The 23811-nt window shown below is 43.7% G+C and overlaps 1 protein-coding gene and 1 long non-coding RNA gene across 4 annotated transcripts; one reads left to right on the top strand and one right to left on the bottom strand.

Moving 5' to 3' along the window:
- Window positions 1-982: 982 nt before the first annotated feature.
- On the bottom strand, window positions 983-19947 carry inpp5e (inositol polyphosphate-5-phosphatase E). Of its 3 annotated transcripts, none has more exons than XM_060907078.1 (11): window positions 19834-19947; window positions 14874-15751; window positions 14053-14176; window positions 13870-13967; window positions 9356-9480; window positions 9101-9220; window positions 6038-6145; window positions 5797-5958; window positions 5536-5651; window positions 5313-5449; window positions 983-1990 (listed from the first exon to the last, which is right to left on the bottom strand). In XM_060907078.1, the coding sequence occupies exons 2-11, from the start codon at window positions 15689-15691 to the stop codon at window positions 1858-1860; spliced, it is 1941 nt and encodes a 646-aa protein (XP_060763061.1). In that variant the 5' UTR covers window positions 15692-15751; window positions 19834-19947; the 3' UTR covers window positions 983-1857. The 3 variants fall into 3 exon arrangements, with proteins under 3 accessions (XP_060763061.1, XP_060763062.1, XP_060763063.1); XM_060907079.1 differs by lacking the exon at window positions 19834-19947 and adding an exon at window positions 18432-18981; XM_060907080.1 differs by lacking the exon at window positions 19834-19947 and adding an exon at window positions 17629-17727.
- On the top strand, window positions 19168-21414 carry LOC132872316 (uncharacterized). Its single transcript, XR_009651423.1, has 3 exons — window positions 19168-19477; window positions 19885-20007; window positions 20907-21414. It is a non-coding gene; the product is annotated as an uncharacterized LOC132872316 (long non-coding RNA).
- The last annotated feature ends 2397 nt before the right edge of the window (window positions 21415-23811 follow it).

Raw genomic sequence — 23811 nt, 5'->3', positions numbered from 1 at the left:
TTGTCTTTAGGCTTGCCATCCTTCCACTTGCAAGTGGTAAGTGATATGCGCTGGGATCACACACACAGCGGCTCAGTCCCGAATCACAGCTTGTTCACTTCACTCGCGCGCTCTGTGAGCTGCGCAGGGCCGGAGTGCGCACCCTCCAGAGGGCACTCGCTGTTCAGGACGGAGTGATTTGGAGCGCAGGATGCCTGTGGAGCCGAACGTATCCGTGTATTGGTGTTGCTGTGTGCACGCAAATCATTTTAAAAACGTTAATCTGATGATCCGCTGATACGGTCTAATGTAAACATGGGCTGAGTCTCAGAAAGCCTGAGCAGAGACTAGACCTGGTGGTTTGAAAGTGCATCTCTTGTGTGATGTGTATATTCTTTGGCATACGAACTGATGGTTGCACACACTGCATGTCCTATTCATCTAAATCGTAGTTTGTTTATTGTAAGAGACTGCCTCATGTATGCATCCTCCTTCTCACACATTTTACAAATTATAATAATGCACTGACATTGTAATGTGAAGCTCTGTCTGTTTTTTTTGTTCATAAATGTGGTTTACATTTATTTTTACCTCCACCAGCCTTGTTGGAGGAGGTTGTTTTTGCCTGTGTTTGTCTGTTCCTACTGTAACTCAAAGTCATGAACGGATTTTGAGGAAAGGTGAGTTCCAAGGACCAGTTGATTTAGATTTTAATGCAAAGCCAGATGTATATACAGAGCCAAGACTTTTTTTTTTTGCTGGTTCCCAATATTGAACGGAGTTTGAAATTTGGTGGCCAGCTTTAGTATTATCCTGGTTCACGTGGTTTTGATTTTAATATGTGACTCGACAAAAGTATGTACTTTACTGAGTGTCCTAATTTGGCTATGCATTTGTTCGTTCATATTTCTTTGGTCTGTTTTAAACGGTTATGACTTTCATAGCTATAAACTAAAAGTGTGTGGGGGAGGGGGGGGGGGGGAAATCCAGACGAGTCAGTAGATTCAGTCATAGTTTATGTTACATAACACTGTCAACATTAAAAACATGCTGTTATTTAGGTGGAAACAAAATGTTCTAGAAAAGCAAGAGCAGCTCAGGCACTTTCCATCGAGAGTGGGGACTGGGATACGTTTTTATTTGTGGCCCACCCACGAGGAATACTTAGTAAAAAATCAGTCCTTAGTCCTGTACAAATGGCCAGATGACATCAAGTAAAAGAGAGTTATTTTGTATAAGAATTTAAGGCAATAAACAGATGTCCTAGATAAAAACCTTGCGTTCAGTCTCGGTTGTATTTTCTGCAAGGTAACAATTTCTGACTGAACAGGATGATGGGTCACATTTCCATTGTTACAGAGACCACTTTTCACTGGTGGAAACCAAAATGCAATTTTGGCAGAATTTAAACTAGATCTATGAAATAAAATATTTTAAACAAACCACAATTAGTTCTGGTAACAAATGTGTTCATTAGTCGAGCTGCTAATCTGTGTAAGGCCCTTAAAACACTGCGTTGTTTTGGGAAAAAAAAAAGTGAGTTGTATAACATCGTTCAGACGATCTTAAATATAAGCTCTCACACTGATGCTGGGTAAAATGTAGTGCACAAGATATAAAGAGGTCATTGTTATGTTCCCTTCATTTTCAGCTATACATGTTCACCACTTTCTACAGAATGTGTAGTGTTCTCAAACATTTCCAGCTCTAACCAAAGACCTTGAATGATAAGGCACAGCCTCCTTTCAAGCTCCTGGATGGGGAGTTAAACACTTTATCTCCCATAGTTCTGAGCCTCCCTTGGGTCCGGAAAGTCCAGCTTCCTGAGTTAGTAGCTCAGAATATAGAAGATACGGTCTGGAGTCTGCTGACCCTGGATCAGGAGATAGAACAGACGGTGCTATTGCTCTGGTTCTTCATAGCCTCCCTCCTCTTCAATTCTCTCGTAATCCTCCTCCTGATGCCTTCCAGGTACACGGCTCGGTCAAATAAGCCCGCTCCCAATGGAATGCTAGAGGGCAGGTGAGAATTAGCACTCCGTCTTGTGAACTAGAAATAATAACTTCCTAACAGTAGTGAAGAATTTATAACACAACCTTGTTCATGTAATCTTAAAAAGTTCCCTTCTATAACGTGTTCTATGAAGCTCTCCAGTGTTCAACTTTGAAAATGCTCACGAATGCAGTGAAAACACCTGACCAATTTCTTCTCAAGCCTTACCATGAAAATATATTTACTCTTTATGGAAAAAGTGGCTGAACTGAAGAGCCTGTTCTGTAGCTAACTGCTAATAATAAACTTTATTACGGTTTCAAAAGCTGACACTTGCATGAAAAATGTGCATAAATAAATTAATGGCAAATATATAAATAATGTAGATAAAACTATTAAAACAGTAATTTGTACTGACAATTGAAATTTTAAGCAATGGTGTGAAAATTATAACTTCAAGCCAGCACAATCCAAACAACAGTATGGAATGAATAAAATATAGAGAAGTCCATTCCATTATAAGAGTGTGAATCAGTTTACGATATTACAATATTAGGTTTCTTTAAAATGAGGTGATTATCAGGCTTGTAGCACTCAAGTCCGACTCGGGCATTAACTGCATTCAGACTCGTGAAGTGGAGACGAGGACTCGGATTTTTTTTCTTCATTTTTTGTAACATTACATAAATTTGGCATGAGATATTTATCTCATCTCATTAGCTGTAGCCGCTTTATCCTGTTCCACAGGGTCGCGGGCAAGCTGGAGCCTATCCCAGCTGACTACGGGTGAAAGGCGGGGTACACCCTGGACAAGTCGCCAGGTCATCACAGGGCTGACACTATGTTCACACTGCAGGCTGAAGTGACTCAAATCTGATTTTTTCGCCCATATGTGACCTGTATCCGATCTTTTATTGACAATATGAACGACACAGATCCAATTTTTTCAAATCCGACCCAGGCCGTTTGGATATGTGGTCCTAATTCCGATTCCTATCCGATCTTTTCGTATGCGACTTCAGTCTGAACCGCCAGGTCGCATTCATCCGACTTACACATCATCAACAAGCCACAAACGTCACTATTCTGCGCTGAAGTAGGCGGCGGGTCTCTCAAAAAAAGTTACAACAACATGGCGCATGACATCAATGCGACTCCGCACCCACACGTTCCTTTGAACGGAGGTTGCAGTCACTACCCCGCAGAACGCCTGAGCCAAAACCCTTGCCCTCTTCCTTCTCAACCTCCTCCTTAACATCAGGCTATTGTGCATGTTCTGGCTCCATCGCCAGGTACTCCATGCTGGCTACTGTCATACACAGGAAACTTTAGGTTACTTCCGTAAAACACTGGCCATGCTCACTGCGTGACGTCGTCGTATCCTGCAATGCGCATGCGGAACACTTTTAGGTCGCTTTTCGTTCATACTGAGGATCACATACAAGTCGCATATATTTGTTAATGTGAACGACCTCACAAAAAAATCGGAATTGAGCATTAAGCCTTGCAGTGTGAACGTAGTGATAGACACAGACAACCATTCACACTCACATTCACACCTACGCTCAATTTAGAGTCACCAGTTAACCTAACCTGCATGTCTTTGGACTGTGGGGGAAACCGGAGCACCCGGAGGAAACCCACGCGGACACGGGGAGAACATGCAAACTCCGCACAGAAAGGCCCTCGCCGGCCACGGGGCTCGAACCCGGACCTTCTTGCTGTGAGGCGACAGCGCTAACCACTACACCACCGTGCCTCCCATAAGATATAAATATCTACATTAATTTTTATACTAATTTTGTGCAAGAGAATGCATATTCACTTGTTCATACATCACGTTCAGGAACAAGCTAACATTAATGGCGCTAAAATGCCTGGAGAGAAGCCCCAGGATTGTCCGCTTTGCTTATACAGACTTCTCATGCAGTGGGGGGGAGAAAAAAAAAGCACTGCAATGTGCTGTATATGTAGAAGAACTATCGAGGAGATGACGAGGACGGCCTCGAACTTCAATTGTCATTTGGCAAGACTCCACCCAGAGAAGGAAGTGACACGCTATGTTCATTGCTCTGTTGATAGCGGGGCTTGCTGAGTGATGAACAAGCTTTTTATCTGTAGTCTATTAATTAAAATGGGGCAGTCGAGCAATAACGGTAGTCCAACACAGCAGCAGGGACGGTTTCACATAAAGGCAGCAACAGCCACCGTCAAATGGCGCAGTTGGAGTCTTGTTCTCGGACTTGAGGTTTAGTGACTCGACTTCAACACTGGTGATTTATTTTTATATATATGAGTGATTCCACGCTTATGGGTACTGAAATGGGGACATGAACTTATTTTTAAAAATTCACCTAAAACCATTTCTTTTTTTTACCATCAGGTCACAAAACATGTAATCTTTAATGAATGATATGTTAAAAGATAACTTTAATTTTCTGAGATGTAATAAAAACATATTTATATGCCAAAGTCAAGCCTATGAGTTCCAAAATGATGTCTGTTACATTACTTCTGTTACGATTGTCCATCTCGCGTCTGTTACAAATTAATTACAATCTAGCTATATACCATGTTAATCTTATTGAAAGAATGTGTATGTTTATTCTACTACACATGTTTATTAATTATATTTGCTAAAACATCACCTTCCTATGTTTCAAAAAGTAATTCTACATTGTTAAAATTGAGAATATATATATGTCCACAACGGGGTGGCACGGTGGTGTAGTGGTTAGCGCTGTCGCCTCACAGCAAGAAGGTCCGGGTTCGAGCCCCGGGGCCGGCGAGGGCCTTTCTGTGCGGAGTTTGCATGTTCTCCCCGTGTCCATGTGGGTTTCCTCCGGGTGCTCCGGTTTCCCCCACAGTCCAAAGACATGCAGGTTAGGTTAACTGGTGACTCTAAATTGACCGTAGGTGTGAATGGTTGTCTGTGTCTATGTGTCAGCCCTGTGATGACCTGGCGACTTGTCCAGGGTGTACCCCGCCTTTCGCCCGTAGTCAGCTGGGATAGGCTCCAGCTTGCCTGCGACCCTGTAGAACAGGATAAAACGGCTAGAGATGAGATATGTCCACAACACTTCTGTTACGTTCTGACTTTGGCATATAAATATGTTTTTATTACATCTCAGAAAATTAAAATTATCTTTTAACATATCATTCATTAAAGATTACATGTTTTGTGACCTGATGGTAAAAAAAAGAAATGGATTTCGGTGAATTTTTAAAAATACGTTCATGTCCCCATTTCAGTACCCATAAGCGTGGAATCACTCTCTCTCTCTCTATCGGCTCTTTATACTTCATCAGCTCACAATATATTGCTCGAATTGTTTCCTTACTTGTCTCTACCAGGCCGGAGTTTGACCTGGAACATGCCAATGACAGGCCGGTGATCAGAGGTCTTGATAGATGAGCAGGATGTATACTTAACCACCTTGATGTCATCTACCTGTCTGCTCCTAAAAAGGATTCGATCCTGCAAACATAAAGATGAAAATGTTTAGCAGTAGTCACACTGTATCCTGTATCCTTTAAAAGCAGCTGAACATGAAGCTTCCTCACTGTATACGATGGCGTTCTCTGCTTGGATGTTGTGTCGTAAACATCACAGCCGATGTCAAACTTGTACGTGGGAGTGAAGTGGATTGGAGCTTCCTGAAATCCTTTGAAGATGGAACCTATGAGCAGAAATTAATGGTTACACGTTCTTCTTGAGCCATCAGGGTTCAGTCTTATTAAAAAAAAAAAGGTAATACTACAATGCATATACTCAAAGTATTATCCTGTAAAGGAAACTTATTAAGATTCCAGTTTAAGACTAACCATCTTTCATTTCTTTGCACAGCTGATCATGCTGGAGCAGGGCGTCCATATTTTTCCCAGTCAGCTGGTTCAAAATGGCTTCCACTCTTCCCCGGTCTTGACTAAGCCGAAAGTTAAAATCCCCGAACCAGAAGACTTCGTCGAATCTAGTAGTCACATCCGCTGAAAATAAAGTGGTTGAGTCGTTCATTATGATGAATGTGTGACGCACAAGTTTGTGGTTAATTAAAAGGAAACTCACAGGCAACTGAACGATAAGGGTTGGTGTCAGGAAGGCACCTGGGAAGAGCTAAAGCTTCTATTATCTTATTGTAGTCCAGTATCCTTTCATAGACTTTGGAGTCTCCCGCTGAAACAGAAATTATACCCAAATTATACACTACCATTCAAAAGTTTGGGGTCACTTTGAAATGTCCTTATTTTTGAAAGAAAAGCCCTGTTCTTTTCAATGAAGATCACTTTAAACTAATCAGAAATCCACTCTATACATTGCTAATGTGGTAAATGACTATTCTAGCTGCAAATGTCTGGTTTTTGGTGCAATATCTACACTACCGTTCAAAAGTTTGGGGTCACCCAGACAATTTTGTGTTTTCCATGAAAAGTCACACTTTTATTTACCACCATAAGTTGTAAAATGAATAGAAAATATAGTCAAGACATTTTTCTGGCCATTTTGAGCATTTAATCGACCCCACAAATGTGATGCTCCAGAAACTGAGGCCCTGTCCACACGGCAACAGATTCAGGTGACTCCGATACAACTGCTTATCGTTTAGGCCTGGCGTCCACACGGCACCGGCGTTTTGGGTGCCCAAAACGCAATCTTTTTGAGAACGGGTTCCAGAGTGGAAAGATCTGGCAACGTTGCCGTTGTGAAGTCGTCTGGATGAGTAGAACGGATTTGTTTACGATGACGTCACAACCACATGACTGTGAGTGCTTCACGCCGGGTAGAAGTGTAACGAACTCGATGCGAGTTGTCAACAAATCCTATAACTTGGTTCATGAAACGCGCTTACAAAATATTTTCACTGTGAATATTTATTGTGTAATGGTGCAAAGTGAGAGAGAGAGAGAGAGAGAGACTCTGCCCTTAGGGCAGAGTCAATCCCGCCAGCAAAAATAGGAAAAAAAGGAGCGATCTCACCTCTTCAGATGATGGTTTAAGTCCTACAATACATTCCTCAAAAAGGGCGTAGAAGAGCAAATTAATCCATCAACGTGTAGCATTCAATTTATTCCGGACCATTAAAGACGCCGCCTTCCGCGTAGAATCATACGTCATCCTTGCCGCCATATTGGATAGGTCAAAGCGGAGAATAAAGATTCATGTGCTGCGTTTAACTGTACCAACAGGTTTACCGTCCAAACAAGATCACATGGGATTACCTTTCACAGGTGAGAAACAACAAATTAATCCATCAACGTGTAGCATTCAATTTATTCCGGACCATTAAAGACGCCGCCTTCCGCGTAGAATCATACGTCATCCTTGCCGCCATATTGGATAGGTCAAAGCGGAGAATAAAGATTCATGTGCTGCGTTTAACTGTACCAACGGGTTTACCGTCCAAACAAGATCACATGGGATTACCTTTCACAGGTGAGAAACAACAAATTAATCCATCAACGTGTAGCATTCAATTTATTCCGGACCATTAAAGACGCCGCCTTCCGCGTAGAATCATGCGTCATCCTCGCCACCATATTGGATAGGTCAAAGCGGAGAATAAAGATTAGCTGCGTTTAACTGTACCAACAGGTTTGCCGTCCAAACGAGATCACATGGGATTACCTTTCACAGGTGAGACTGGAAAAATACTTTTCATTGTATTTGGTCATTATAATGTAATTTTACGAACAGATTTTCCTGACTTTGTGGCTAATATGAAGTCTCGCGCATAATAGTTTATGCGCATGCATCCTTACTTCTTCTATTGTTCTGGTGTCTCCGAAGGGACCGTCTTACAGCGCCCCTAGAGGTGTGGCATGTGTATTGCATCGTTTTCAGCAAGCATTGCGTTGCCATATGGACCTGATATTTTACTGATCGTTGCCCATTTGGACGCAATATATTTTTAAATAACATCTTGTTGCCGTTGTCTTGTGGATGTAGCCTCAGTCTGCTCAAAGGAAGGTCAGTTTTATAGCTTCTCTAAAGAGCTCAACTGTTTTCAGCTGTGCTAACATGATTGTACAAGGGTTTTCTAATCATCCATTAGCCTTCTGAGGCAATGAGCAAACACATTGTACCATTAGAACACTGGAGTGATAGTTGCTGGAAATGGGCCTCTATACACCTATGGAGATATTGCACCAAAAACCAGACATTTGCAGCTAGAATAGTCATTTACCACATTAGCAATATATAGAGTGGATTTCTGATTAGTTTAAAGTGATCTTCATTGAAAAGAACAGTGCTTTTCTTTCAAAAATAAGGACATTTCAAAGTGACCCCAAACTTTTGAACGGTAGTGTACATAGGTGTATAGAGACCCATTTCCAGCAACTATCACTCCAGTGTTCTAATGGTACAATGTGTTTGCTCATTGCCTCAGAAGGCTAATGGATGATTAGAAAACCCTTGTACAATCATGTTAGCACAGCTGAAAACAGTTTAGCTCTTTAGAGAAGCTATAAAACTGACCTTCCTTTGAGCAGATTGAGTATCTGGATCATCACATTTGTGGGGTCGATTAAATGCTCAAAATGGCCAGAAAAATCTCATCTCATCATCTCTAGCCGCTTTATCCTGTTCTACAGGGTCACAGGCAAGCTGGAGCCTATCCCAGCTGACTACGGGCGAAAGGCGGGGTACACCCTGGACAAGTCGCCAGGTCATCGCAGGGCTGACACATAGACACAGACAACCATTCACACTCACATTCACCCTACGGTCAATTTAGAGTCACCAGTTAACCTAACCTGCATGTCTTTGGACTGTGGGGGAAACCGGAGCACCTGGACGAAACCCACGCGGACACGGGGAGAACATGCAAACTCCACACAGAAAGGCCCTCGCCGGCCACGGGGCTCGAACCCGGACCTTCTTGCTGTGAGGCGACAGCGCTAACCACTACACCACCGTGCCGCCCGGCCAGAGAAATGTCTTGACTATATTTTCTATTCATTTTACAACTTATGGTGGTAAATAAAAGTGTGACTTTTCATGGAAAACACAAAATTGTCTGGGTGACCCCAAACTTTTGAACGGTAGTGTACCTATTTACAATAAATGAGCACGCACCTAAACATATTACGCATATAGACTTCTTCTAGAAGAATGAAACTTCTTACATACAAGTAAAATGTGATGTGATGAAAAGGAAAGATGTCCCAAAGAAAGTGAAGCCGATTCCCACTGCCCCTTTGGTCTTAATCTGCGAGATGATCCGAGTAGTGACGGTAGCATGCTCCACCTCTACAAAAAGAGCCAACACAATGGGTTTGATCAGAACTATCTGGAGGAGTACACAATATGCCAAGCACATCATTTAATGCTCCGCGAGCCGATATTGGAGGAAAATTACTCTGCTCCAAAAGGTGAAAAACCTACCCGAACAGAACCATATGAGGTCCCTGCGTATGAAGATGGTGAGATAGAGCACTCCATGTGCAGCTGCGTACAGCATCACATAGTGCGGACCCAGAGTTTCTTGCAGACGGATTTCCCACTCCTTCCTGTAAATATACAAAATGCTGAGGGAAGGACAGTGGTGTTGCTCAGACTGAAGCAGGATTGGGGGCTTCGCTCAGACCTCTTCTGGAAGGGGGAGGGTGTCTGTGGGGGTGATTTTTGTGGAGATTTGATTTATTTACTTATTTTTTTTATTCAGTGAAATAGTTAATTAATATCATTTTCTGGCAGTTTGAGACAATTAACATCCGAGACCTCTGTGCAGCAAATATAAACTTCAGATGAAATTCAGACAATGTGAATTACCATTCTATGTTTAATTCCATCATTTAATTCAGCGAGGTTTATAATTAACGTTCATACCTAATAACGAGCGCTCCTTTACTGCTCCATTTATGACATTCAATTCAGTGTCACATACATGATCACGTATCCCTTTTCTTCTTTTTCTGTCCAAGTCTTTGCTCTGGCATTCTGGGTTTTTTTTTCCTCTCCACCTATTTCACATTCTTCATTGCTTACTCTTCCTCTATTGAGGAATATATTAATTTAATCTAGGATATTTAAAAAAAAAAAAAAGTCCCTTCCACGCCAGGATCTGGTCTTCCCAGGCAGTTTCCTGTCCCAGCTAGCCTGGGAAATCCCATGCTGCTTTGCACAATCGTTCCGATCTGAAAAGACAGCATGGAAACTATGGTCTAAAGGCTCGCCTGAGTTAGGGAGCCAATCAGAGAGTGGGGAGGGGTGGAAAGACGGTGACGTGTACTACTCGACAAACGGAAGCTTGTAGTTTATTTGGGACTGTTTACGGATCACATTTAACATGGCGGCGAGCGATACGAACCAAACTTTCGATCAAGCTTTAGACACTGTTCTGAATTAGTCTGGTTAACACCAGACCATATCACAAGTGAAATAATTTCGGTGCCATTGTTTTCCTATTTTTGTTTTGCCTTCTCTTTTTCCTTCTCTTCTTCGTCGCTCTAACTACGTCACCGGGTACAACTGCCATGATTGGCCATGGGCTACGTATACGCCAAATGATAGACATTCGCAACGTCCAATAAACGGCCGTTGACAATCGTAAACCACACCTCCCCTACGAGAAATTCAATAGGCGGATTCCAGACCATATTTCACTTGTGATATGGTCTGGTGTTAACCAGACTATGTCCCAGCACTACCCAGCTCTTTAAGACGTATTGGGCGATGCTGATCTCTGTTTCCACAGCCCTCGGCCTCTCACCTATACAGGTGGGGTTACAGTGGGTGGGGGGCGAGTCCTCTGGTAACCGCAAGAGTTTGACTTCCTACTCGCATCTGTATTGCAGCGTGCTTTGCCAGATGGCAGTAGGTACCATTTTTATGATGGTCTTTGGTATGACCCGATTGTGAGTAGATCTTCTGATAGAGAGGCGGACACGCTAACCACTAGGCCAGCTTGCAGTAATACTTAAAGCATATACGCAGAACCATGACCTCACTTTTTGTTTAGAAATCCCTTGAGACCTCAAGAATGGCACAGGAATAGTTTTAAGCGTTAACAATAAATCTAATATAGTAACTTTTACGATTAAAATTATTCATATAGGTAGCGGTCTGAGTGAATGACCTTGACATCCGAGACGTCACAGCAGGAAGTCTATCGGTCTCATCGCCATTTCCGCTATACTAAAACACAGAGCTGACTGCAACTCTGATCCTCCATTTTGAGCTAATTTATCGCCATGCCACGTAGATGTGTTGCTGGTGGGTGCAGCAACATGACAGAAGGTGGATTTACGTTGCGTTCATGGCCCAAGAATGTTCAAACTGCAAAGATTTGGACGCGTTTTGCGGGAAGTTCACGGGCACATTGGGCGCCTACGAAGTGGTCTCTCCTCTGCTCTGCACATTTTACTGAAGACTCGTATGAAACCTCTGATCTGTTGAGGAGCGTTGGCTATAAGCCCGTATTGAAAGAGGGTGCAGTCCCAACAGTTAAATAAAACTACAAGCAAAGGAAAGCAAGTTCAGTTGCACCAGTTCTCCCGGAGCGTGAGCCGAGGGTTGTTGGTAAAACCCGGGACGGAACGGGACATATTATCGCTCGGGCAGCGACCTCCCCGCAGTTCTTGCTAAAACCGGTGACGTCCCGTCCTGGGTTTTAGTAATTGCCTGAGCCGAGCAGTAATGGCGGAGTACTCAGTATGGAGAAAATGGAGAATGAGTGGACCAGCCGTCTGATTTCTCCGCTGCATATGCTTGCCTCAGCAGCAATATCTCGCCCTTATGTGGAAGAAGCCAATGAACGGAGAACTGAACAAACAACTGAAAGTCAGATTAATTCAAAACAATCGGCCACGAGATCAGCCTTCAAGAAGCAAGAACACAGACGAGTAAGCTCCGACTCTCATTTGGATACAAAACAACAACACTCGTTGTTTACCTGCATTTAGATTAATACATGTAACTTGTATTGTGTGTTTAAGTTGCCAGTATAAGATTATTTAATTTGCTTCAGAATGCGATTGTCTCAGTTCATCTGATTATTTAATTAGCCTTTTACATTTTATCAATGAAAATGCATAATGTGTGTTGCATAAGTTATAACACCTATCCTGTTTTAATGAGAATCAACCCACAATCAATGAAGTCAAATCAGTCTAAGGGTGTATTCAGACCAGGATAGTTCGATAGTTCACTTGCTTTGGTCCGAACCAAATGTTTTTATGTTTTCATTTTGGTGCGGTTCGCTTTCACACTGTACATTTTAGTAAGCGGACCAAAATCTGTCAACAAAGCCACGCGCCCTGAGGTCGTTCAGCTATTGATCAGAGACGACACGCGCACAAAGCGTTAAGTTCAAAAGTAGTCATGGAGGCTTTCCGTGCTGTTATTCTTTTTAATGTCATCAAAGCTATATGTTTTTTCCAGTTTTTACTGTTTTCACAACTGTGCGATTACTATGCTGTTGTACAAGTAATTTATCAACGACGACGACAAAGGGCAAGGCGGCTACGGAGGATAGTGCTGATGAGCGCACATCATGTTGTGACAGTTCTGGCTCTTCACGCAATAGATGAATTTCTTTTTCGCGTCGCTAGTACCGCCACTTTTTGAAAGAATGTCCCTGATTTTAATGTCGGTCTGACGGAGTTTCTTCACTTTTAGCCGACATTGTTCTGGGGAGCGCGTGAACCCCTTCTCCTTCATTTTCTCACTGAATACAGCAAACACGTCGGCATTTTTGTGTGTTCTCTCCAAAAGCTCAGATATGTGGACATCTGCCCATATATCCACAAGGGTGCGCGTTTCTTCCTCGGCCCACGTTTGCCCCCTACTCATTTTTTGTACTCGCCTACCACTGGTGACTGAACGACCCTTGACAACCGAAACAGTGTTTGCACTTTGCGGTGGAGTGTCAAAACTCTGTTTCCCATAATGGTCGACAAACGACGGAAGCTCCCGAGGTACAAAAAAGCAAAACTGTCGGATTAGGTCCGGTCTGTTTTCACACCTCCAAAAGATCCGCACCAGGGTTCCTTTGGTCCGGACCGAGTCCGACCTTGCAGCTCGGTCTCGGTCCGCTTGTTTGGTCCGGACCAGAGTTCGGTGGTTTGTATTCAGACCAACCCAAAAGGTCCGGACCAAGGGAAATTTGGTTCGTTTGGTCCGGACTAAACAACATAGGTGTGAATACGCCCTTAGTTGAGCAAGTCGGTAACGGTATTTCTTACTTTCATCATAAATTTTTATTGATATGATTTTGGTCGATAGCTGTAAATGGCCTCGGCCTTAAAGCCGGTTACCGCAGTGACGTCACGCGCCGAGGGCTGGCTGGCTCAGCGGGGCAGCTCGAATGCCAACTTTGCGGTCAATTTTTAACTCTCAAAAATATATACATATTTTTATTCCCATTTATGCAGCATACAAGAGTCAAGGATGGAGATACTATCCGCTCAGAAATTTATTTAAAAATAAAGGTTCTGCGTATCTGCTTTACTGCTAAAGCGTTTTAACCAGTGAATTAATACCTACCTAGCTGCGTAGGCTAACTAACCTGGAACAGTCCTGACTTATCCCGCCTTGCCCTTCATTAACCTGAACTATGTCAGATCGGTGACGAGCATTCCTCGGCCTCCTTTTTACTCTGCTTTCAGAAGAAAGCATACACGTCCATGCCAACAGTCTCTCTCGTCACTGCCTTCATGCTTAGCGTAGAGGGGTGTTGGGGGAGGGGTCTGACGGATACCACAGGTGCTGCAGTGTGAACTTTTAAAGTGACGATAGCGGTAAAGGAAACCACACTGTTTCAATAAAACCAAGATGGAAAAAAAAATCTTTTGTGGCTGATATCAAAACATCTGGGGCTTAAGTCTCAAAGGCCCACCCCTAGCGACGCCCACGGTGAGGGGTCTGAGATTAAAACAGACAGACAGGAAACTGCCTACCTATCAGGGCATCCTTCTTGCACTCCAATGATATAGAGATCTTGTGCAAAATCAGTGTCTGTTGGGAGCAACAGGTCATCTAGGTTGTTTGGAAGCCCCTGCATGCAACATTCACCATTAATAGAACATATTTCTACACAGGTCAATGATAATGAGTCTTTGTGTCACAGCACTTACACTCACCTTCTCTCCCTGCATATTCCATGTGGCAACGTAAATCCCAATTTGCCTGCTGGGAAAGTACCGGTCCAACTCTTCAGCCCCGAGTAAGGCTCCGTTGCCCAGCACACTGCCCTCCAAAAAGCTCCTGTAAACAGCACGTGGTTGTTAAATACATGTTTAAGGCTTTCACTTCTATTTTGACAGATTAGCATTGAGTCAAGTACAAACTCTTAAAACAAAGAAAGCCAAGACCTGGCAATAACCAGTCCACTACAAAATGCCATGCTTCACGAGGAATGTGTGCTGAGCAAGTGTTTCACTGATCCAGCCTTAATCCTCTCACCTTCACTTCACTCCACTCCACGTTTCAGTTCTCTTTCCCTTACATTTCATTTCTATAATTTAACTAAATTTATTCAGGAATGAAAGCAATAGATCATAGAAAGTAAACACTGCAAACCTCTGATTCCCCCCTGACAGCTTCTTTATTCTCTCTCTTGACTTGCAGATGCTGGTTCTTCTCCGAAATGTACTTATTAATCGACTAAATAGTTTGACACATAATGCAGTGATAATCCATGATTATGTGCATATTTAAAAAAAAAAAAAAAAACAGGGCTAGACAAAGCACAATAATGAACAGAAATGAGCTCGTACAACAAAAAACAGACAAACTACAGTGTCTTACAGCGACAGCGGGTAACGTGTGAATAAACATAAAATCGTCCAAATATCACATCTTAACAAAGAGCTGCGTGAATGGACAAATCTGGAAGTGAAAGCAGTTTAAAAGTGTGGCTTAGCCTACAATTACGACAGAAACAAAGAAAAAAGGGTTCTACCTGTTCCTCACATCCTTGGGTCGGATTGGGTTGAGGACGCTGAAGGTGGACTTCATGGAATTGACCGAGGTGCTGTCCGACACCATGGTGTCCCAAAGCTGGCTGTCACTGAGGTTCTTTTGCAACTTCTCTTGCAGGCTCCCGTTCCTATAATCCAAGCAATCCCTGTCAATCTGATTAGAAGTCCTTAAGGACATGGAGGCAATACTGTACTCCAGCGGAGGAAAGGATCCTGCAGACTGCAGTGGGGCAAGAATTATTTTGGAAGGTTTTGGATGCTGCCCAGAAAGATGGCTTTGGCCAGGAGGGCATTTGTCCTCCTCAGGGAAGCTGCTACGTCGATCCCGGAATGGTGGGGATTGCCAGGCCATTTGATCAAAATGATTTTCTCCAGAGTTCTGGCCATTCTTTAAAACCATATGGCTACTTGGTGCAAGAAAAGTGGAGACTTCCCTAAGGGAGTCGGTCGAAGAGGTCATCTCGGCCGGGTCAGTGAGGCTCTCCTGACTGCTCCTCAGTCGTCTCCCCTTTTTCTTTTCCTCAAACGACATGTTCCTACTTCCTTTCGCAACACAAGGAGGCTTGGGAAGTAAGGGTGGATGAGGTATGTAGGGACCAAGTTTGTCTTCCTCCCTTTGCTCATCTTGAGAGATTTGAAGAACTTCATGAGACGACTTCTTACCACGGAGTTGCTCTTTGTTGGTTCTGTGATTTGCCACTTCTACGCTGAAGTTAGCTGTATCATTCCTACAGACTGCATCTTCTGACTGTACTTCAACAGGGTGGAACGGGACGATGGGCTCTTCATTCTCATTCATTCTACTCTCCCACTTATTTTCAGACACGAACAAGTGCCATGACCATCACATGTTCACATTCTGGAAAAACAGTAAATTAAAAAAAAAAATTACTGAATGGCATTATAAAAGCCCAGATTTTGGCATGTTCAAGTGCTTGGCTACTTTAAACAACAGCCAACGTCATTCGAGATACCCACACGCCTGCCAACCCTAAACAAATCTGACAGTAGATTCTGAACGACTCTTTGCTTTGTTTTTGATCATGCGACACGTTTGAGCGACAGTCAAAGGCAGCGACTTTGTCACATATGCATTACAGTAGAGTGAAATTTGCACGTCTTTGGACTGTGGGAGAAAACTGAAGCGCCTGGAAGAACCCTACAAAGGCACGGCGAGAACATGAAAACTCTGCACAGCAAGGCCTTGTTTGAACCAGGTTCGAACCTTCATGCTGTGAGGTGACAGTGTGAACCACTACACCACCATCCCACCCAAAATGAATAAATTGTTGTTTTTTTTTCAGCCAAAGAATGGTTAGAAAAGGTGATAGAATGCCACCAAAAAAAAGCACCAATAAACCTTCAGTGTGTCTCAATTTGTGTACTTCCATACTTATTTTCAGCCTGTCAGACGAGGGTGTGTCATTGACTGTGACGTAACTTCCGTGCCATTTGAAATATCTATAAACACAAGCAACGAAGATTAAAAACTCGTTCATTTTTAAGAGGTGAGCAAAAAACGGCAGATTAATACGATTATACTCGTAGATTTTGATTTGTCTGTACTGAAGGAAGTTGAATTGAAAAAGTACAAGTGATCGAAAACCACAAGTCCTCTGCCGCCGAGAGATCCTGCCTCACGGATTGATCCGGGAACGACAATCATGGACACACAGCAGTTCAGAGATGTTTCTCAGTTTACTGAAGAACAAACGAGTATACATCTACATTCAAGAGTGTGGTGCAGTGATATGACTGGAAACTACAGTTTCAGGAAGCAGAGTTGGCCGAGTGTGATAGGGTAGCTTCAAGAGGTGATGGAAGATTACTCATCAGGAGAGCGTTATGAAAAACCGAGAGCAGATGTGCGAGCAAGGATTCATCAGAAATCAGTGGCACGGTGGTGTAGTGGTTAGCATGGTCGCTTCACAGCAAGAAGTTTCTGGGTTTGCGGCCAGCGGGGGCCTTTCTGTGTGGAGTTTGCATGTTCTCCCTGTGTCTGTGTGGGTTTCCCCTCACAGTCCAAAGAAAGACATGCGGTTAGGTTAATATGGCACGGCCTTGAGCTGAGGTGTCCTTGAGCGAGGCACCTAACTCCTAACTGCTCCCCGGGCGCTGTTAGCATGGCTGCCCACTGCTCTGGGTATGTTTGTGTGTTCACTGCTTCAGATGGGTAAAATGAAGAGAAGATTTTCATAAGCGTGTGATGAATAAAACCACGAGTTGGCCTAGTGGTTAGCGTGTCCGCCTCTCGATTGCGAGTTCTATTCACGGTCGGGTCATACCACAGACCATCATAAAAACGGTACCTACTGCCATCTGGCAAGGCACGCTGCAATACAGATGCGAGTGGGGAGTCAAACTCTTGCGGTTACCAGAGGACTAGCCCCTCACTGTAACCCTAGCTATGTAATAGGCTAGAGGCCGAGGGCTACAGAGATCGGTGCCGCCCTATGCACCAAATGGCATGACTTTGAGATGAATAAAGTTGTTCTTCTTCTATCCAGAACAAACTGCAAAAACACATTTTTTGGCAGGCTACGCAACATCCATCCGTGCATTATCCGTAACCGCTTATCCTGTGCAGGGTCGCGGGCAAGTTGGAGCCTATCCCAGCTGACTATGGGTGAGAGGCGGGGTACGCCGTAGACAAGTCGCCAGATCATCACAGGGTTGACACAAAGACAAACAACCATTCACACTCACGGTCAATTTAGAGCCACCAATTAACCTAACCTGCATGTCTCTGGGGGAAACCGGAGCACCCGGAGGAAGCCCACGCAAACACGAGGAGAACATCCATCCATACAGAAAGACCCCCGTCAGCCACCGGGCTCGAATCCAGAACCTTCTTGCTGTAAGGGCCTCTGCATGCTCTTGCGAAAAGGCTTTCGCAGATAGCTTTTCGCAGACAGTTGTAATTTATCGTTGAGCGGGGAGTAATAGGCGTGCGCTATGTTATTCACTGCCACGACGCAAGGGGGCGCGAAGTCGCGAAATTGCTAGGAGTAGTTGGTGGGTGTGGTTAGTGGAGTGTTTATCCTCCGGTTACTTATAATGACTAGAACTGGAGTCGTATAGATGTACGTACTTCCTCACTTCCTCGATCAACCGCTCTTCGTGCTGCTCCATCTTCGCTCGTGTTTTTAAAAATGGCGGTCGTGAAAACAAACCAAACCGGGAAAGTAGGGAAGCGGAAGTGCGTGTACAGCGGATGTACAGTGGACCAATCAGAGCCCTCTTGTCTGCGACGCTGTCTGCGAGGCTTCTGCGGTGGTCAAAATTTTTGGGAGGTGCGCGCAGAGCGTCTGCGAAGGGGGGGGGGGGGGGGCTACGCAGACGCCATCTGCGAGGACTGCATTGTCAGCATAAATTGGCCTTAAAGTGGCATTCCACCATTGGATGTATTCTTTGGCATAAAATACAATACATTTTATGACAACATGACTAGACAGAGAAATCTTTTAGCTTCAAAATGATATATCAAACAATTTTTTGACAACGACAAGTATATTCATTTTGCGACCAAAGTCACCTACCCTTTTAATTTCCGCGTGGTAGTGAAACGTGATGTCATCGGCAGGTTCCCCTTCTTGTGTACCACGTGTCGGTCTATTTTTAGACCAGGAAACCCCCAAAGTGAGAGAGTCATTTCTCCTCGTATATGGGGGCCAAAAAAATTGCGAAAAATTGAGTTAGTCTTTCAGTTAGCTAGATTTATTAACCCCGCCGACAGTAGTCGGAGGGGTTATTATTTTCACCTGCGTCAGTCTGTGTGTGTGTATCTGTCTGTCTGTCTGCAAGATATCTCAAGAACCAATGGATCGATTTGGACCAAATTTTGTACATGTGTTGCCAATCACCCAGGAAGGAAACCATTAAATTTTGGAGGTCAAAGGTCAAGGTCATGGCAGAACTTCGAAATTTTCGCCCAATGTATTTTAATAGGGAAAAGGCGGGGTTTGCACTGGTTAGAGTGTCCCTGTCTAGTTGGTATTATTTTTATCGCGTTCTATCCGCCATTGCTGATAATATGTGCCACGTCACACGTCACGTGGTACACAAGAAGGGGAACCTGCCGATGACATCACGCACGGAAATTAAAAGGGTAGGTGACTTTGGTCGCAAAATTAATATACTTGTCGTTGTCAAAAAATTATGTTTGATATATCATTTTGAAGCTAAAAGATTTCTCTATCTAGTGATACCATTTATATATGTTGTCAAAATATATTGTATTTTATGCCAAAGAATACATCCAATGGTGGAATGGCACTTTAAGGCGACGGAGCTAACCACGACACAACGCTACGCTGTCAAAATTCGCGCACAATTAAGTACACACTGTGTACACAACTATGCGAATTGACACACAGCACAAGGAGCTACAACTGGAGAGCAAAGACCCGCCCCTAGGGAGGGCGTATACACGTTTGAGAGCATTTAATTGGATGAAAACAAGACTAGTACAAACTGAGTCATCAAAAATTTTAGTCATGTTTTATGAGTGACAAACTGGAACAAGGAAACGAAACACTTTTCATGATACGCTAATTGTACTGTGGTCTATAACACTAAGGAGAAGGTAGGTGTAATTTCTGAGGAACTTTAAGCTCATAAAGGCGCGTGTAAAAATGCTAAATTGTCCCTCACAAAAGACAGCCTCAAGCTGGGGGAAAAAAGTCATTAAATCCTGTCTCTTTTTGTTCATATTGTTATGCGTCCTTTATATAAAACACAGCTCCCTAATAATCTGCTTTAGTAACGGTTAACTCACTGTGATTAGCATAACATGCTAACCCCCCTCTATAAGAGTCTCAATCACAGCTCTGGAGCTCGCTCACAGTGTCAAATAAAGCAATTCGTCTCTAAATTAATCCATTTTTTAAATTCTCTTGTACTGGAAAATAACACCTGTAATAATAAAACGCATCCTGTTACCTGCAGCCAGCTCCTCACATCACAGCAAACTTTTTTTTTTAACTTCCTTAGCAACACCGGACAACCAACCACTCACTGAGGCCGCCATTATACAGCTCGCGAGCAGAGCCCAGGGTTGCCAGATCTATGCGGTACAAACTCAGAAATCAGAATCAGAAACACTTTGATTGCCAGGTATGTGGACACACACGAGGAATTTGACTCCGGTTCACTTAGCTCTCATAGTACAAAACAAACAAACAAACAACAACAAAAATAGGTGCATAGTGCAAAGTAATCCAGGTAAGTCAAGTATGGAATAGTTAAATAAATATAAAGTATACAGTGTGCATAGAATGACTGTATAAGTGTTCAGATATTTCTCATCTCATCTCATCTCATTATCTCTAGCCGCTTTATCCTTCTGCAGGGTCGCAGGCAAGCTGGAGCCTATCCCAGCTGACTACGGGCGAAAGGCGGGGTACACCCTGGACAAGTCGCCAGGTCATCACAGGGCTGACACATAGACACAGACAACCATTCACACTCTCATTCACACCTACGGTCAATTTAGAGTCACCAGTTAACCTAACCTGCATGTCTTTGGACTGTGGGGGAAACCGGAGCACCCGGAGGAAACCCTCGCGGACACGGGGAGAACATGCAAACTCCGCACAGAAAGGCCCTCGCCGGCCACGGGGCTTGAACCCGGACCTTCTTGCTGTGAGGCGACAGCGCTAACCACTACACCACCGTGCCGCCCGTTCAGATATTTTACAAGTGATATTACTGATATATGAATCTGGATTTTAGCTGTTCATCACAGAAAGGATTTCCCTTTTGGTGCAATATGGTGCATAGTGCAAAGATCTCATCTCATTATCTCTAGTCGCTTTATCCTGTTCTACAGGGTCGCAGGCAAGCTGGAGCCTATCCCAGCTGACTACGGGCGAAAGGCGGGGTACACCCTGGACAAGTCGCCAGGTCATCACAGGGCTGACACATAGACACAGACAACCATTCACACTCACATTCACACCTACGGTCAATTTAGAGTCACCAGTTAACCTAACCTGCATGTCTTTGGACTGTAGGGGAGACCGGAGCACCCGGAGGAAACCCACGCGGACACGGAGAGAACATGCAAACTCCGCACAGAAAGGCCCTCGCCGGCCACGGGGCTCGAACCCGGACCTTCTTGCTGTGAAGCGACAGCGCTAACCACTACACCACCGTGCCACCCCTGTGTGTGTGTGTATGTATGTGTGTATATATATATATATATATATATGAGTGTTTAGTCTACGTCTAGTTCATATCTAGAGTGTTTATACTGTTTATATTGTCTGAGTGTTTAGTCTGTGTGTAGTTCTTATCTAGTGTTTACACTGTTTATATTGTCTCAGTGTTTAGTCTGTGTTGTTCTTATCTAGTGTTTATACTGTTTATTTATACTGTTTATATTGTTTGAGTGTTTAGTCTATGTCTAGTTCCTATCTAGAGTGTTTATACTGTTTATATTGTTTGTTTTTTTCAATTATTCTATTTTTATTTATTCCATTGCCTGTGTGCACCGTGGGTCAGAGAGGACTCATATTTCATCTGCGCTGTATGTCGAGCATGTATAGCATATTTGACAATAAAGTTGACTTGACTTGACTAGTAAATTTAAATAAGTATAAATATAAGTAACAGTGAGCACAGAATGACAGTATGAGTGTGCAGATATTTTGCAAGTGATATTACTGATATATGAATGTGGATTTTAGCTGTTCATCACAGAGACAGCCTGAGGGAAGAAACTGTTCTTGTGTCTGGTTGTTTTTGCATACAGTGATCTATATCGCCTCCCTGAGGAGAGAAGATTAAACAGATTGTGACCAGGGTGTGATGGGTCCACAGAGATGTTACCTGCCCGTTTCCTGACTCTGGACAAGTATAAGTCTTGGATGGAGGGCAGGTTGACACCAATAATTTTCTCTGCAGACCTTATTGTCCGTTGCAGTCTGTTCTTCTCCTGTTTGGTGACCGATCCAAACCAAACAGTGATGGAAGAGCAAAGAACAGACTGAATGATGTCAGAGTAGAATTGTGTCAGCAGCTCCTGAGGCAGGTTGAGCTTCCTGAGCTGGTGCAGAAAGTACAACCTCTGCTGGGCCTTTCTGATGATAGTGACTGTGTTTGTCCTAATGGTAAATAAAAATCAACACAGTAAGAAACACTGAATGCAGTAGAGAAGAGTACAAATGGATTCAGTAGCTCTAATAACACAATATGTATTAATATCTAGAGAAAATGTTGTTAAGTAATGCCTATAGCATTAGCTGAAATCCGCAGATAAAAAGCGCTAAAATTCTACGATTATCAAACAACAAGGCAACCCAGACAAACACCATCCTGCAGTAAGAGAACTCTCTGACCAATTGGATTCAACTCCACAGCGCCACCAGTGTTCAGATTAAACACTGCTTCCCCCCCTTCTTTAAAGGTAGACTGCCCAATGAGACTGCCTTTCAGATTTTTCAAGTGTTTAAAGGTCATAGGCAAGGGTCGGGGGTGGAACGTAGAATATCAACTTTATTTTCCAGAAGAACGACCCAAAAAGCGAATTCAAGCTTCCTGGTGTCTAATTTGCATCCTAAAATCGAATAAAACGATTAAAACATATTGGTTTGCGCAAGTTCCAAAGGTTTGTTTATGTCTAACTTATGCGCACTTTCACCGCCAGGGGGCAGTCATTGTGACGTCTCATCTCATCTCATTATCTCTAGCCGCTTTATCCTGTTCTACAGGGTCGCAGGCAAGCTGGAGCCTATCCCAGCTGACTATGGGCGAAAGGCGGGGTACACCCTGGACAAGTCACCAGGTCATCACAGGGCTGACACATAGACACAGACAACCATTCACACTCACATTCACACCTACGCTCAATTTAGAGTCACCAGTTAACCTAACCTGCATGTCTTTGGACTGTGGGGGAAACTGGAGCACCCGGAGGAAACCCACGCGGACACGGGGAGAACATGCAAACTCCACACAGAAAGGCCCTCGCCGGCCACGAGGCTCGAACCCGGACCTTCTTGCTGTGAGGCAGCAGCGCTAACCACTACACCACCGTGCCGCCCCGTTGTGACGTCATTCAAGCCAAACAGACCGGGAGCAGTACTGTGTTTACTTGCGAACCGAGCACACATGTACGGACTTTGGTTGTGAGAGGTTGTGTAAAATGTGTGAAAGCGATAGCGATTTTGAAGTAGGAACTCTCCGAATTAAATATCGAGAGGTAAAACCATATATGTATGAACCTATGGCCGTTGCGAAGCAATTGGTGAATGTGGCTCACTGGTTTGACCATGCAGCCTCGGAATCGGACAGCGACTCGGCCGACTCTGATCGCGGTGACCCCGGACCTCAACAAGACTCGCGCCCAAACGATTTATCCTGGTCGTTATGATAAATTCCTACTTTCGTCGTAATACTAAATAAGAGCCCTTTTGAAGAATAATTAAACCACACGGGCACACACATAATATAACGTGCATTTGTTTATATTGTGAATATAGTATATTGCTAATAGTAATACAAGTATTATACTATTTATAGCCAACTCTAAGTGAGGAAATATCCCTTTTGTCTCATTTCCACAATGATTGTACAGGATCCCTCAGGATTCTTGATTTGTCAATTGCAAGCAAAGGTAAAAATGTTTACCTCCAATCTTCTCCTTTTTGCTTGAGCGTTGCTGCTCCGTTTCTTCTTTGACCGCTTGATTTTGTGTTCGAATTTTGTCGGAACAGCGTCAGGTTTGAGCCTTCTCTGTCCGACACTGACACCTAAACTCTCCAACAGATTGAGATTCTTCAAAAAGTGATCGGAGCACAGAGTGGCGTATTTACCCGGCTGCCAGCCCTCTCGCTTCACACGCACAATCCACTCTCTCCGCCTCTTCTCCTCTCTCTCAGAAAAAGGTAAAAACCTTCTTCCTGAACCGGTCCCATT

The sequence above is a fragment of the Neoarius graeffei genome, chromosome 24 (genome assembly GCF_027579695.1).
Source record: "Neoarius graeffei isolate fNeoGra1 chromosome 24, fNeoGra1.pri, whole genome shotgun sequence".
In the NCBI taxonomy this organism is placed as follows: domain Eukaryota; kingdom Metazoa; phylum Chordata; class Actinopteri; order Siluriformes; family Ariidae; genus Neoarius; species Neoarius graeffei.
This window is presented reverse-complemented; position numbering and strand designations above follow the sequence as displayed.

Excerpts from the sequence above, each read along its gene's own strand:
- inpp5e (XM_060907078.1), bottom strand. The coding sequence starts at position 15,691 with ATGAATGAGAATGAAGAGCCCATCGTCCCGTTCCACCCTGTTGAAGTA. Across the intron at positions 14,177-14,873 it reads CCCAAGGATGTGAGGAACAG|GAGCTTTTTGGAGGGCAGTG; the intron begins GTAGAACCCTTT and ends TGCTGTTTACAG. Across the intron at positions 9,481-13,869 it reads CAAGAAGGATGCCCTGATAG|GAAGGAGTGGGAAATCCGTC; the intron begins GTAGGCAGTTTC and ends GTATATTTACAG.